At 39.6% G+C, this 16,738-nt stretch overlaps 1 protein-coding gene across 1 annotated transcript in view; it reads right to left on the reverse strand.

Moving 5' to 3' along the window:
* Positions 1–778: 778 nt before the first annotated feature.
* Positions 779–16,738, reverse strand: part of Tfap2d (transcription factor AP-2 delta) — a 60,305-nt gene continuing 44,345 nt past the window's right edge. Inside the window, exon 7 of the mRNA XM_028868088.2 lies at positions 779–3,532. Within this exon, the coding sequence (XP_028723921.1) occupies positions 3,313–3,532 (220 nt within the window). The 3' untranslated portion in view covers positions 779–3,312. The remainder of the gene's footprint in view (positions 3,533–16,738) is intronic.

Raw genomic sequence — 16,738 nt, forward strand, 5'->3', positions numbered from 1 at the left:
AAAATTCCACTCATCTAACGTGCTTACAAAGAAGCACAAAGGAAAGAGAATATGAGAACATGGATTCTATTTTTTCACTCATTATTAGTAAGGATGATTTATTGACATGTTTATCTTAGAAGCACCAGGTGGCCAAGGGTGAAATCCTTATCACTGTCACCGATAGATGAGGATGCTTACAGTGTCCCACTGTCAAGCTCAGCCTTACCTGTTACACACCCCACAAGAAGCAGGGGGCAGCGAACCTGCAAGGTCAAGGAGAAATCACTCCCAGTGGTAAGGAATCTACAAAGAAGGCAGGGGGTGGACAGATCAGCATCTTTACATGACAGAGAAAGAAGAAAGTAACGCGGAGTTTTTGTTTATTTTTTTTTTCAGAGCCACCAAACTTAAGTCCAATGGTAAATCTAATGGAAGAGCTATGGCTGTGGCATTTGGTAAAGCAAGCATGTCTTTCTAAAGAAACTTAACTTACCCCACCAAGTTTAAATGTTAAATTCTTATTATTTTAGTAAGTGTAATAGATTTGTACAACTGTTTTTGTCTGAGTAATAGTTAATCTGGATAGGCTTATATATTACTTATAACACGGAAAACCATATTTTTGTTAGCTATCTTCATTATAAACTATAAAAATATTCTAACTTGATTTTTATTGAAATTTTGATATCTTACTAGGTTTCCATTGAGTTCCATATTAAACTTATCTCTCTGCAACTAATGGGATATCATGAAAACTTTTCCTTATCCAAATAAAATTTAGCCACAAATTACCATGGGGGAAGGAAACAAGCTCAACTCAAACATTGAGCATAGAAAGGAAACATCAAAAATTAGAAGGTCCTTTGGCCCATTTTGGACAAAGAACAAACACACATTCATTTATTCATTTATTTAAAAAGTGTTGAATACCTATTATATACAAGGCAAAAGCTGGTATTAACAATGTATATTAGAATATGATAATAAATGATGACTCTAAACAGGACCAGTCCATCAACTCATTTATGTTCTAATGGCTGGTTAAGTGAAATGATGGGTGCTGTCCATTAAGGCTCTTAAAACACCCACAATCCTGGTAAGTAATAAGCACTGTAGTTATAGTTACATTTTGTTTCAAGGCTAATAAGTAATAACACCTCCACTGAGGTGTTTAGAACCCAAACTAGTTTACAACTAAGGGTGAAGAAGTAGACGGGTAACATAAGCCAGATCTAGTGTTCCATCTGATTATTGGTTAGCATTTGACATGGTGTATAACTACATCAAGTACCTAGTAGTATGCATCTCAAAATGCCATGTTAAATACAAGTGTATTGTTAATAACAAATGGAATAAAGAAAAATTAATGTGGACATTTCATTGAGGAAATAGTAGTCCACATTATCTAGATGTAACTTTCCTACCACTTACTAAACTCAAATATTTATCATCTTGGTTTTGTGTGTGTATTTTACAATATGGGAAACTTGTAACATGGTATCACTCATTTTCTCATGAAATTTGGAACTGTGGGAGAGTGTTGGCTTTGTTTTATTCTTATTTGATATAGGAATTAAAGCCATGAATAGTGGTAAAATTTGAAAAATGGAACTAAACACGTGAAATCATAATTCTTTACTTTTATAATTTTTTATTTTAAGTTCTTCTACTGTATTACTATAAAATCCCAGTGTTATGGAATTCCTCAGCATGTCTCCTGCCGAATAAATTTAATAGAAAAACTTCAGGTTTTCAGTGGTTATGGTTCTTTCCTGTACAAGATTCAAGATAATTGTTTTAAGAATTATTGTCAGGTAAAAATAGTTTCTTTGATTGATACATGAAAATTCCATATATTTCCTCTCATTAGCAATAATGCTAATATTCTCCATGAAGTTACAATATGGCAGAGATTTTTTTAAATAATTGAAATGTGTTAATGAGGATAATATTTTCATGCTAAACTAAGTGTTGAGTATCCACACATGAAAATAATTCCTTTATTACATATGATCTATGTTTTTATTTGCCTATATAGAAGTTTAGTTGTTAACAGTAGAAAGGCTAGTACAACATGGTGGCAATCGACTTTCTTGACATATACAGGTTTATGTGGACCAAACATTCTTTCAATTAGCCCTGGTCTTTGCAGTCAGGAACTTCTTGTTTGTAGTTTCTTAACTAAAAGACAGGGAAGCTATAAGAACAAGCTATGAAAAAAAGTAAACATAAAGGTTTAAACGTAAAAGTCTTCTCTCTGATTATTCTGTTTTCTTTATTGAACATAGCCTGGATGCTTTTGTGCCTCTAAAGGTTTAGAACATATGGAACAGGTAGATGTAGCACAGAAGCAGAAAAAACATGGCTCTAGCTTCAACCACACAGTCATTACCAGCAGTCCTTTGAAGGGGCCCCATGTCTTACAGGCAGGACTTCTCAGAAACACTACTGTTCCTATTCTCATAATTTTCAGGCAAAACAATGTTGCATTCCACAGAGTTCACAATAGTGGCAAAGCTCCCCTCTCTTGCATCCTTATATCCCATGTACTAAATTCAGTGTTTCTTGGAACTGTGAGGTTGGCATGGAAGAGTTCATCTCTCATCCCTCCGGTGTCATTTAAGTCTTCTGATTATCTTCTTAGAAATGGGGGAGGGGGCCTAAGAGAAAGGGAATGGTAGATAGAAGGGAGACAGTTTCTGGAATTTTTAAACACCACCAAGGCACGGGTAATTCAGTTATCTGGGGTGACCAAATATTTTGAACTGCTGCCAGTTCACAGAACAAGAGTTCGTGACTGCCTTTGTCAGTTCCCCAAACATGTACTAGTGGATGAATTTCAGATTGGCCTATTTAATGGGAAGAGGCACTCTTGAGTGACAGGGAGGACCGGGGCTGCAGTCATCGGTAGCGGACTCCAGTCTGGTCATGCTCTCCGAGCCCTGACTACATAGCTGGTTAAGAAAGTGCATCAGTTACATATGAAAAAGCGTGTGCTTCCCCTCCAAAGTCCAGAAGTGCTGGAAAACTGTGGTGTATATAATTCAGAACAATATACTACGTGCACAAAAGGAGTTTTATCATAACATAAAATTAAAAAGTAACCATTTCATCACACAGTTACACTGCTGTTTTCCTTTTTTTTTCTCCATTTTCTAGATTTGTCCCTTTGTTTCATTTTTTTTTCATTTCCATTTTGATTTTATTTTATGGAAGCCTCGGGGAGGGTAAAGATTTGGTCCACTGAAAATTAGTCACCCTCAAGGATATATATATTAGAAAAAAATATGAGCAGCAAGACTCTCTGGAAATAGATTCTGTTCGATGTAGCTAGTCTGTCTTTTCTGTTTTGCCCTCTTTCACAGCAGCTTCTGAAGCTTTCCGCAGCGGAGCTTTCTCCGAGTTGGCATGTCCTTGGCCGGAGTCTGCCGTACCACCATTTTTGTGAGTAGTGTGTTTTTCCAAGTAGTTAAGCATCTCACTGAGGACTGTTTGGAAAGTGCTTAGAGCTGCACATATTGCTGGTGTCCCAAAACCATGAGTGATCAAACTGGAAATGAGAAGAAGTAGAAAAAAAAAAGGTGAATAACTTGGAATACAAAAATCCCTTTATTTAATTCAGAACATTCCATTGAACACTTACTGCATTCTGTGATGTTTCTGCTTATTATGGAAAACAATACAATTCAGTTATTCCCCTTGGCCAATAAGATCAATAAGAAGTTTATGATCTATTGAGACAAAGGCTCATTGTTGACAGACTTTATGTGTACAAATTATCAGCAAGTCTGAGTAACATATAACTTGTTTCTTTATCTTATTAGGAAGTAGGTAGAATATGCGTCTCTCTATAATGAAGGATCATCTTGCTTCCCAGAGAATGTCATGCATGCATGTGTAGGCATAGGTCACACTTGAGAAAGATAATTCAGGATATTGAGAGTAACTCTTGGAGACTAGGAAGAGGATTGGAAGGTCAGGTAGTAAGGAGTGGATGCAATTAACACATGTCATATGCATCTATAACATTGTTACAGTAAACTATGTGCCATTTTGTATAACTAAAATGACTCATAAGACAATCAGAGTTGACTGAGTACACCTGATAGCTGGTTCCTCTGACTTCATTCCTTCCTTTCATGGCAATAGAGCCTTTCTAGGCACATAACCATCCACCTGTGGATTGTATTGTAGCTTCTTCCCTGCTTTGGAGAAGAGACCAATCTGTCCACAGCAGAATATCAATTAGACAAAGGTACTTCTCATTGCTTATATAGAACTGAGTAGCCTTCATTTCTTTGCAAAGGATCTGTACATTATACAGGTGAAGTTACCACGTTGGTGATGGAGACAGAAGGAGGTAGAAAGAATCTATTTATATCTAGACTCCGAGATATTGAGAAATAAAGTTCTATCATATGTAGGCTGCTCTCTTTGTCTTGGAAGATAACTAAGAGAAACTAGAAAGTTCATGTGGGAAATGTTGTTTCAAGCTTGGCCAATTATAAAAGGTATCTCTCATAGAACAAATAGATAGCTGCACATTAGCCCTCTTGTGAAGAAAACCATTCATATTGTTCATGTGTGTCAAATTGTCCTAAAGTGATACTGCAAGCTTTCTTTCCAAAGGTTGCATCTTATAATAATAGAGAATGCATACTGGGCACATGTTAGGTATATACTATAACATATAATACAGTATTGTGAATATATGCATATGTATTCTATATCCAATAAGTAAAGCTACTGTGTACAAATACAGGTTGTTAAAGTAACGATGACAATAGTTTTTCATTAGATGCTCCCATCTTAGTATGTTACCTGCTGCTAACTACCACTCTTAAGATATATAATCTTTATCATCAAGAAACGGGTTGTTAAACAATGCAAACAAGGACTCTAAGTTAGCCTACTGACACACCTTAGTGAAAATGCTAATAGGACTAATCGTATTGTATGTGCATGACATCAGTCCATGAAAATGGCAAGGGTGGTGCTCTGGCTATAGTGTCCTGTCCCAATTACAGTGCCATAGTGCCCTTTACAGAGGTTAACAACTGTGATATACTCATTGACAAGAGTAAAATTTTTGCATGTCCTTCATGCTGTTCTAGAGATTTCCAACATCTTTGGGATAACTTACAAAATTTACCCTGACTTTAGCTAACATTAATATATGTTGAAAAGAAAAGCAATACTTTGGTCACTGATAATTTAATAAATAAGAATAGTCAAGACTTCAAGCTATTGTTTGCAACAAAATTTGTATTATAACATACCACTATATGTCAATCAAATACATATGTTTTTATAGCATTCTCTTAGGTTGAAAACCAGGCAAGCTTATTTAATTCAATTTCTACAATGACACAGCTGCAGGGAAGTTGAGTGATATGAGATAGAACAGGACAGGAAGTATGGATGCTAAATGGATTTGTGTGAAGTTATACATGAATCTATTATGGTGGCACTCAGCAAAGGGATCCTTTAGATAATAAAATATAAGCACATTTCATTTATTAGAGCTGGGTTATAGTGTTTAGCTTCATTACAGGTAAATGGTAAACTTAACAGCCAGTATTTGAACCTTTAACATGATACTGGCCCCATTCTTAGCTCTCTATCTGTGTCTCCTCACACATCCTACCTGTAACCTCAGTGAGTAGATACTGACAATTATTTTTAGTTTATAGGTGAACCAAGTCCTAGAGGATGCAACTAAATGATTTGCCTGAGAAACCAGGTATTCTGTATTTTGTTCTTCTCAGCCTGAAGGCACATTTGACTCCTTTCCTTTGAGAAATCTATTTGTAATGTTTTCATTGTACATCTGCATCTATATCTGTGCACCATGTGCTTGCAGTGCCCACAGAGGCCAGAAGAGAGCATTGGATCTCTTGGAACTGGAGTTCCAGATAGTTCCCAGCAGCCATGTGAGTCCTGGGAACTGAACCCAGGTACTCTGCAAGAGCAATAAGTGCTCTGGATATCTAAGACATCTCTCCAGGCCCAAACCCCTTTCCTGGCAGTGACTGTAGTTCAGTTTTTTTTTCCTGAAATAATGTTGCTCTGTGCATTGTGCTATTTGTCTTCATATGGTCCAAGGACTTGAGAGACTGAAGCAGGAGGATTGAATGTACAAGGAAGCCAGAGTTACAATGTAAATTACTGTTTCCCACAGACACAAATCAAATACAGACTACATAGATATGCATACATACTATAATGACTTGTGTTCTAAAAAGAAGTGTCCCCAGGTTAAAAGATATCTCTTAGCCCAGGAGGCTTTCTTGTGGGACCAGCTTTCTGTGTCCAGAGCATGCAGCTGGCATTAATAGTTCGTGATGTCATCTTTTCCCTCCATTGAGAATCACGTTTTCAAAATCTTTATATTGAAAGCCAGGTGGTGCACACCTTCAATCCCAGCACTTGGGATGCAGAGGGAGGCAGATCTCTGAGTTCAAGGCCAGCCTCGTCTACAGAATGAGTTCCAGGACAGCCAAGGCTACACAAAGAAACCCTGTCTCAAACAAACAAACACAACAACAAACCACTTCACATTGACTCTAGTCTTAGACTCTTAATGTTTGAGGAAATTATTTGAATAAGAGAACAATTGTCTGATTAAAACACCTATGTATTTCCCAACTCTAAGCTTCACTTTAAGAGTATTCACAGAAGGGATTTCTTTTTCAAAATCATGAAGTTGAAGAACTTGATGCAAGCTGAAAGACTCCACTTCATGGAAATATCCAAGGTCAACTGCACACTCTTCAACAGAAGCACTGTACTTAACTGTCACTTTCCAACATTGAAATCAATGTGTAAATTTCATTTCTACCTTAATCAACATTATCTGTGCATCCAAAAAAATGCATACCCACTGCATGAGACAACACCAGCTGTAAGGTACAGGCACTTTCCTAGAGGTTTTCAACAACATTTATATATCTAGAAAATTAAAGTGATACAATATCACTTTAAAGTTTTGCATGAAATTATATATATAAAATATAAATTATATATATATAATTTAAAATGATGGAAAGGGATACTGATACCATCATATTATCCTGTTGATTCTACTCACTCCAGAATAAAATGAGTCCAATCTCCTTCACAATGACACACAGTGTAAACTATACAGAAAAAGTAAAAGACAAAGAAATGCTTTAGGCTGAATTTCAGTTCTAGATCGACTAAGACTGTGGTAGTAATTTTTTTGGCTATGACACCAGAAGCACAGACAACCAAAGCAAAAGTAAACAGGTGGAGCTACAGCAAACTAAAAGCCTTTGGCACAGCCAAGGAAACAGCAAAATGAAAATGTAGCTCATATCACGGTAGAAACTATTACCAAATCATGGATGCAATATGGTGTTAATACCCCTATGTAAGGAATCCCTACACCTCAGTCATGACATTCAAGAAATCTTATTACAATAGGCAAAGGATCTAAACAGAAATTTCCCCAAAGATAACAGGACAATGGCCAACAGGTTTGTGAGAAGATGATTAACTCCTTTAATGTGGATGTAGGCATACCCTTGATGGTTAACAGCCCTTGTTGCTCTTTAGAGGATCTGAGAGTGTATCCTAGCATCCACATCAAGTAGCATGTAGCCTGCAGTAATATCAGCTCCGGGTAATCCAATGTATTTTTCTGGCTTCTATGTGTACTTGCACATATGTACACATAGCCACATGTACATACACATACATAAATGAAAGTTTAGAAGATCTTAAAAACTATAATTAATTATCAAAGATAGCAGACTAAAACCTCAAAGAGACATGACTGCACATCCATTATCCTACAGAAGCCACAGGTACTGGCTCCCTCTAGACCTGAAGTTTCAGGAGGTTGTAAGCCACCCAACATGGGTGCTGGGAGCTGAACTCCAGCCTTCGGCAAAAGCAGCATGAGCTCTTAACTGCGGAGCCATCTCTTTGGCCCTTGGGTATGAACATTTTAATTAACAGAAGGTTAAATGCTCCCTGGTTTCACTTGGGAGTCTCTGGTCTATAGAGTAATAAGAGCCGGTTTAAAACTATGTTCTGAGAACAAGAATGAAAAACAACACAGAAGCAGATACAGTGCTGGGGTGGGGTGGGGGCAGGTAATGTTGACATAAGCAGTTGACAGACTAAATAGTAATTAAGATACTTTTCTTTCTTTTCAAAGAGCTTAATCTTTAAAAGTGGCGATAGCACAATTAATGGGAGGAAGCTTAGTGTTAAGCTAGTAAGGTCTTATCTAGACAAAGAATTGCAGGTAGCCAGGTGGTGGTGGCACACATCTTTAATCCTAGTACTCAGTAGGCAGAATACCTAGCTTCTCAGTAGGCAGGTGGATCTCTGTGAATTCAAGGCCAGCCTGGTCTATATAGAGAGTTTCAGTCCAGCTAGGGCTACACAGTGAGACTGTCTCAAAAAAAACAAGATGAAAATTATTATTATAGGAATTTATTGTAGAACTTATTACATGTAACTTAATAACCTACATTTTCTGAAACATGTTATGATTATCTCTCTCCCTCTCCCTCTGTCTCTGTCTCTCTTTCTCTTGGTTTTTGTTCGTTTGTTTTTCCAAACAGTGTTTCTCTGTGTAACAGCACTAGCTGTCCTGGAACTTACGTCCTTCCTTCCTTCTTTCTTTTTCCCTTCCTTCCTTCCTTCCTTCCTTCCTTCCTCCCTCCCTCCCTCCCTCCCTCCCTCCCTCCCTCCCTTCCTTCCTTCCTCCCTCCCTCCCTCTTTCCCTCCCTCCCTCCCTCTCTTCCTTCCTTCCTTCCTTCCTTCCTTCCTTCCTTCCTTCCTTGCTTTTGTTTTTGTTTTGTTCTTGTTCTTTTGAGGCAGGGTTTCTCTGTGTAGCCCTGGTTGTCCCGGAACTCACTCTGTAGACCAGGCTGGTCTTGAACTCACAGAGATTTGTCTGCTTTTTGCTGCCCAAGTCCTGGGACTAAAGGCATGTGCCACCATGCCCAGAAGACATTCCTATAATACTGAATTTTAAGTTTTAATCTTGTTTTTATGTGCATGAGTGTTTGCCTACATGTATGCCTGTGCATCACTTTCAGGGTTGGTGCCAACAGAGACCAGAACAGAGTGTTAGATCCCCTGGAACTGGAGTTACAGATGTTTGTGAAGTGCCACGTGGGTGATGGGAATCTAATCTGTGTCCTCTGGAAAAGCAGCTAGGGCTCTTAACCACTAAGCTGTCTTCTCTAGCCTCATTTGTCAGAGGTCATTGTCACGAGCTATTGCAGGGCCATAATGCAATTACAGTTTATAGCAACTGATAATTCAGATGTCAACCCACCAATAGAATGTTCTCTGATGGGCTAACCTGTTGAGCAAGGCTTGCAGGCCACCGACTCTGAATACTTGTGGGCGCCATGGGCCCTGGCCCCCCGGCCCCCGACTGGGAGTGGCTGCAGCCTTGCTTGCTTGACCTTGATCAGATGTCCTCCCTATTCGGATTCCCTACCGGTATCCACCCTTCTGAATGCTTAAGGGAAGTTCCTTGTTGTGTATCCTGCATTTTGGGCGTTAACTACTTAGATGCTAGAATGTAGAACATTGAGTCTGGAATGTGGACCATTGACAGCGAACTTCTGCCCTCCGGGGATCCTCCATTTGTGCTGTAAGCCTGTACGTATTTAAGGTTTCTTCCCTCTTTCAATAAACGGCATTCGACATCCAATCGTACGGATGACCCGCTGTCTTTTGTCTCTATTTTTTAATCCGCAGCCCTTCGCTCGGACATGGTGAACGGTTATCGGTAATGCGGGCGTTACCGCTACAAATGGAGGTTCCTACCGAGGTCTGGGAAAGAAGGACCAGCTGACGGACACTCTTGGAAGGCCGGCCGGCATTTTAAAGGTAAGAGTGGATTGAAATGTTGAAATGGGTGCAGGTAGCTCACAGTCAGTTAATTGGACTGTTGAAGCAGGAAGGCACCAAAGTTAAGTAAGGGCAAGACAGCTAAAGATTTTAAATGAAAAAAGAAATCTTCCCAATAGAGAAGAGGGGAGGAAAGGAAGTTTCCTGTTAGAAAAGGGAGAAAAAATTTTAATCAAGAAAAAAGAATTTTCCCGGTAAACAGGGGAAAAATTTTTGAAACTAGGCCTAAAGATTTGGGCCCTGTAGAGGAAGGATGAAGGAAAGAGAGAAGCCTCTTCCCAGTGGTAATGGAAAATATAAAGACTTTTTCCAGTTGTAGAGTTCTCAGGATAGCTGAAAACTCTTGAGTTTTTTCTTCCTGCCAGTGCAGAGCGACAGCATCTAAATTACAAAGAATCGGCAGGTAGGCCTCATTGCTGCTGGCTGAACAGCAAGAGAGCCCAGAGCTTAAAGTTTTGCTGTCTGTTTGCATAATTTTGGCTTAAATGTTTTTTATTTTTCCCTCAGAGTGGGAATAATTCAATATTTAGGATCCCTTTGTGGGAAATGTTTTTCTGTTTTTCCCTTATGGTGAGAATAACACATTGTTAGGTAGTCCCTTCATGGGAGTAGGAAGTTTAAATGTGTTTGTGTGTGCGGGGCGCGCCCAGCGGCTGTGGCAGACAAAGGCGTGCACGAGATAGCCCGAAGCAGCGGGCGGACAGGTACACGCAGGTGGGAGGCAGAGCCGTGATAGAGTGCGAGTGCTGCCCAGGCAGGGGCTGGCAATAGAGCCTGAGCACTGGACAGAGCCAACAAGCTGGGACTGGAAAGGGACTAGCACTAAAAGTTTAAACCGGGCCTAACTTCTGGTGAAAAATGGTTTCAGTCAGGACATTAAATGCTAAGTCAATGCTGTTTGAATAAAGGATGTTCTGTTCTTTTGATTGTCTTAATACATGTTTGGATGAATGTTTGATCCTCATGGTAGATAAACTAAAGGAACAAAATTCATAATTTTAAACTATATATTTAATGTGCTCTTGTCTGTTGATCATTACTGAAAATTTGGCTCTACAATTTAAGTTGCTTTCTAAAAATTCTTGGTTTAATTCTATAGAAATATAATACCTGAAATGGTTTGGGTTATTAGCTTATTAAATAATGTTGCTAAGATAAACCCATAAATGATAATCTCTTCCTGATAAAGAGGTTACAAAATTATTTTTCCAGTAAATAAAATACAGGTAAATTGTTTGGTCCACATTGTTAATAATTGGCTATTTATGCTAATGTGTTATTTGGGATCTATAAAAAAGAATCCTCTTTTTAAGATTTTATAAAATACTAAAGAGTATTACCTAAAGTTTACCTTTTCAAATCCTATAGAGATTGTATTTAATGCTTTTATAATTGGCATATGTAATAAGGACCATAAAAACAAAAGCTGGTAATAGAATTGCTCAATTATTATTGCTTTCATATTTTAAATTCAAAATGGCGCCGATATATAGAACTAAAGGCTTTGGAAGTACAGGAAAAAAGGTGTTTTGACAAACAGTTATCAATGATAAACAGCCTAAATTAAAAACAAAATTATGTGAGATTAAGATTGAAAGATTATTGGATTCTGGTGCTGGATATATCTATAATTTCACAAGAATCCTGAGATCCCAATTGGCCCCTTAAAAATTCTACCTCTAACCTACAAGGTATTGGAACAGCTCAGACGCCATTGCAGAACAAGCTACTTTTAAATTGGAAGGATGAGGAAGGTCATGCAGGAACTTTTCAACCATTTGTGCTACCTGACATTCCAGTGAACTTGTGGGGACGGGATGTGTTGGATGGCATGGGAGCAGTGCTTACTACACAGCCTGTACAACAGATGCTAAAGAGTCAGGGCTACTGCCCGGACAAAGGCTTAGGGAAAATGTTGCAAGGAGACCCACTACCTATGGCAGACAAAAACTGTGTCACTAGAGGTCCTGACGATACTAGAGGATTAGGGTCTTTTCCATAGAGGTCACTGCACAGCAGCCTTCAATAATACAACCGATAAAAAATCACTTGAAAAAGTGATGACCCTGTATGGGTAGAGCAGTTGCCCCTTGCTAAGGAAAAATTGGAGGCTGCGTATGCATTGGTTAAGGAGCAGTTAGATGCTGGACATATCATTCCTTCCACTTCACCTTGGAACTCACCTATATTTGTTATTAAAAAGAAATCAGGAAAATGGAGGCTGTTACAGGATCTTAGAGCTGTAAATAAAACCATGCTTCTCATGGGAACAACACAGCCTGGCTTGCCTGCCCCTGTGGCAATTCCTAAACATTGGCACTTAATTGTGGTTGACTTGAGAGATTGTTTCTTCACCATTCCTTTGCATCCTCAAGGGCAGGCTATAGTAGAACGCTGCCATCGTACCTTAAAAACTTATATTGCTAAAGTAAAAAAGGGGGAGTTAGGGGCTCATCTTTCCTCTCCACATTCTATTCTTTCCCTTGCTTTATATATTTTAAATTTTTTTATCGGTGGATTCTGCTGGAGTATCTGCTGCAGATAAGCACTGGAGGGCTCCTGTTGCAAATCATCCTCTGGTGCGATGGAAAGATCTTTCTACTGGCACTTGGAGGGGACCCGATCCGGTGTTGGTGTGGGCCCGGGGATCTGTTTGTGTCTTTCCACAGGACAATGAAGTTCCTCTGTGGGTTCCTGAACGCTGTGTGTGCCCTGTGGCTGCTGCTGAATCCCAACATGGCAGAGACCTATTGGGCCTTTGTAAAAAACTCTCCCCTTCTGATGCCAATGGGGATTGAGAGCCCAATACGGCCAGCCTTGGCAAACATTATTCTAAGCCTAGGAACTGTAGCCATGTAGTTGGATTCCTCAGAAGGTAATGTATGGTAACTTTTTTCAAAAAACATTGAGAATGTACCACACCTTGGAGATTAAGGATAACTCTGAAGGTCAATGAACTTCAGTTGTAAACAATAGCATACCAGCTAAGCCTTTTTCGCATTTTGCAACCCCCTCAAGCTGGTGTAGTACCTACTTTTCAGGAATGGCTCTGTGCAACGTTTATTTGCCTCCTGAAATTCATCTAGCCTTTTTGAAGATACCTCAAAATTTGTGAGCCTGAATGTGGCCATTATTGAGGCCATTAGTTCTGCTCCTTGTTTGCTGTTTTTGTTTTCTGTTTTCTTTATGTTTCTCAGTTGTTCTCTTACAGACCTGCCAGCCTAAGTAGTGCTGGGATCAAGAAAAATGGGCCTTGGTGGTTCGTGTTCCTGGAGCCGTGTCCATGCCAGTGGACCGTGGCAGCTAGACACAGATGATGCTCACACGCTCCAGAAGAGACTCTGACATCGCTGTTGCCGTTGTTGCTGTTATAGCAGTGGTGGCCACTGCTGTTATTGTTTCTGGGATTGCTATTTCATAATTGGTTACTACAGCTAGCACAATGGAGACCCTGGCAGCAAAAGTAGCTACCACAGTTAGTTAATCTTTCTTCTTATTGGGCATGACAAATTTAATTCCACTTTTATACATTATAATTGGCTTTGAAAGTTGTAAAATTATTAAAACTCAAGTTCCATTTGCTTATGGGATACCACCTTACAAGGACTCCAATTTACAGTAAGGCTCATTTAAGAAGGGAATGGTTCAATTGCCTTTAGCCTTCTGGCTATGGGTGGGTTCCGACTTCTGTTGGTCTTTTCTGTGTCGCACAGATTGCAAGCCCAGTGCCACTTTGAGATCTTTGGCAGCAGTCACTCTACAGCTCACATGGTTGAGTCTGTATGATAATGAGTATTCAGAGACGGGTAATGCTTGGGGGGCTGCCACCAACCTAAGACAGAACACTTGTGTGGCCTGGGAAAGTGTCTCTATGACGGGTAAGGTGGTCTGCTGGTCCCACGCAACCTAAGTCAGAAGCTCATTTAATAAAAAGGGGGGAACTGTGGGCGCCATGGGCCCTGGCCCCCGGCCCCCGACTGGGAGTGGCTGCAGCCTTGCTTGCTTGACCTTGATCAGATGTCCTCCCTATTCGGATTCCCTACCGGTATCCATCCTTCTGAATGCTTAAGGGAAGTTCCTTGTTGTGTATCCTGCATTTTGGGCATTAACTACTTAGATGCTAGAATGTAGAACATTGAGTCTGGAATGTGGACCATTGACAGCGAACTTCTGCCCTCCGGGGGTTCCTCCATTTGTGCTGTAAGCCTGTACGTATTTAAGGTTTCTTCCCTCTTTCAATAAACGGCATTCGACATCCAATCGTACGGATGACCCGCTGTCTTTTGTCTCTATTTTTTAATCCGCAGCCCTTCGCTCGGACATGGTGAACGGTTATCGGTAATGCGGGCGTTACCGCTACAAATACTGTTGCTTTCATCTGTAATTTCTTGTGCAATAACAGCTATGATATCTCGCCATCACCATACATTTTCATAAAATGTATATATGTAATCTCATGATTATATCTTAGTCTTATGGGTGCATATATCTGTGGGTGGTCAGGAAGATGACCTTTCATTTAGCTGTATAATTTTGATATATAGAAAATATACTAGGAGATGCTTCATAGCTACATCTATTGTCTCACGAGACTGTAAACACTTAAAGCCTGCTTTGTTCCTTTTACTCAGACTAACAAAAATATCAATATCTCTCCTCAGTCTGACACAAACTGCATGCATTTAGCTCATTTTTACTTCAGAGCAAACTCAAACTAGACTAAAGGCCTCTGTAAATGGATCCTAAGTTTAAAACTTTACAGTTATGCATAAGGTCAGAGTCGAAGGTGTCTTGCCAAAGTTACTAACACAAAATACCCTAAGAAAAGCCTGCTAATTCTTTGCTTGCCAAGTCTGCTGATAAAAAGCTATGTCTCACTTTGCCCCCTCCTTCTGGTCCTGACACCTTGGAACCTTGTGTTACCATGGTAATAGCTCTGCTCCTTATCTCCTTCTAGGAATGTGCTATGACCTTGAGGCTTTGAAACTTTTCTCAAGATTGCAAGGAGTCTCCTGTTAGAAATGTATGGATGGTCAGGCAAGAGAGGAGCTAAGAATGAGAGCTGAAAAGAAGCTGTAGGTTTAGAGAAGCAGGAGAATAAAGAGACATGCAATGAAGTTTGATATGAGCAAATTCATTCCTTCGCCCTCAGATACTTAGTTTTTCCTCACTTGCTGTAGTGTCGTTTTTTTTAGAACCCTGAAAAGAAGGCTTTAAGGCAGGCCCTTAAAAGTCTTCATTAATTATTATAATAATTATTTCTTTAAGTGGATAAGCTTATCTAGTTTGATTTTACATAAAGTAGTACTTGTTTTTTGTGGTTGGGTGTGTTTGACAAACATTTGTGTAACTACTCCCATTACTAACAAGGATTTCTCAGACCTATTTTTTACTTCTCACCATCTGGTTCTGACAAAGTGGTACTCTAAATTCTCTAGCTACAGTTTTTGCTTTTCCTCTGAATTCCATGTAAACCAAATCATAACATCCATGGGCCCCTGTAACTGTGTTCACCAGCCTAACCACTCTGAGACTCATCTATGCTGCTAAGATTTCCCAGTTGGTTATTTTTTATGATTGAAAACCATTCCATTGTGTGCATTTGCCACTTTTCCCCATTGCATTCTACTCCACTTACTTTTCTGTAAGACTGCCGCTTTATTTTAAAAAAACATTCAAAAATATCCAAAATTCAACATTTGAGAGACCTAGTTTCTTTTTTTTTTTTTTTTTTTTTTTTTTTTTTTTTTTGGTTTTTCGAGACAGGGTTTCTCTGTGTAGCTTTGCGCCTTTCCTGGAGCTCACTTGGTAGTCCAGGCTGGCCTCGAACTCACAGAGATCCGCCTGGCTCTGCCTCCCGAGTGCTGGGATTAAAGGCGTGCGCCACCAACGCCCGGCGAGACCTAGTTTCTTATCAGCACTGCCAGGAACCTGAGGGCTTCAGATGGAGACATGGCAGCTGAAGTGTGTCTGTCCTGGGTTCAGGGATGGTGGTGGGATTGCAACGCGCTGTGCTGCTTTTAAAAACTGTAACCAGAGCAGTGTTGATGCAGTTTACCGGGTGATTTTCACAATGCCTGGGACAAAACTCTCTCAAAATGCCCAGTCCAAAATTGGGTAGAAAAGTAATCAGAATGACAGCAAAATGGGGTACACTGATAGCTAGTTGTATGGTGACACCTCAAGTATGGATTCGAGTGCCCTTGGCAGCCTTGACCAAGCCTTAGTGAAGTGCAGTGAGATTCCTCAGGCCCTACTCTGCTTGACCTATTAATTAGTAAGGAGATCAAAAGAATGCTGGAGTTTTAACTTAGCAGCTGGTATTAAAATAGAAAAGAGAGTTCCTATATGGGATAATAGAATTTAAGTCCTGAAATGTCTTAATGTGGTAGATGGTCTAACTGGTAGGCCGAAGTCAATTTTATGAAATTTAGGAGAGATGAAGGAGGAAGAGAGAGGTTTGACTCAAGAGCAGTTCATACAAGGAAAGTCTTACAATATCAGGAAATTTAAACCCAAAATCAAAAATTCAAAGTTGAGGTTTGAACAGCAGCCATAGAGCACTTGCTAGTATATACAAGGCTCTGGGTCAATCCCAGCATGACAAAAAAAAAAAAAAAAAAAAAAACAATAAGATTTTTTTGTTTGTTTGTCTGGTGAGATACCTCTACCTAGAACCACATTCTAATTCGTTTTCTGTCTAATGGGTTCCAGGTCATTTGGTTTCATTTTCCTATTTACTAATTTTCCAGTGAGAAGGAGGAAAGCTCTGCCAACCAGCTCAGAAGGATGTATTCCCCTGCTGAGAAACACAGACAGTTGTAGTTTATGACACCTGACTTTAGGGAAAAGG

This window comes from Peromyscus leucopus, chromosome 16_21 (genome assembly GCF_004664715.2).
Source record: "Peromyscus leucopus breed LL Stock chromosome 16_21, UCI_PerLeu_2.1, whole genome shotgun sequence".
NCBI lineage: Eukaryota > Metazoa > Chordata > Mammalia > Rodentia > Cricetidae > Peromyscus > Peromyscus leucopus.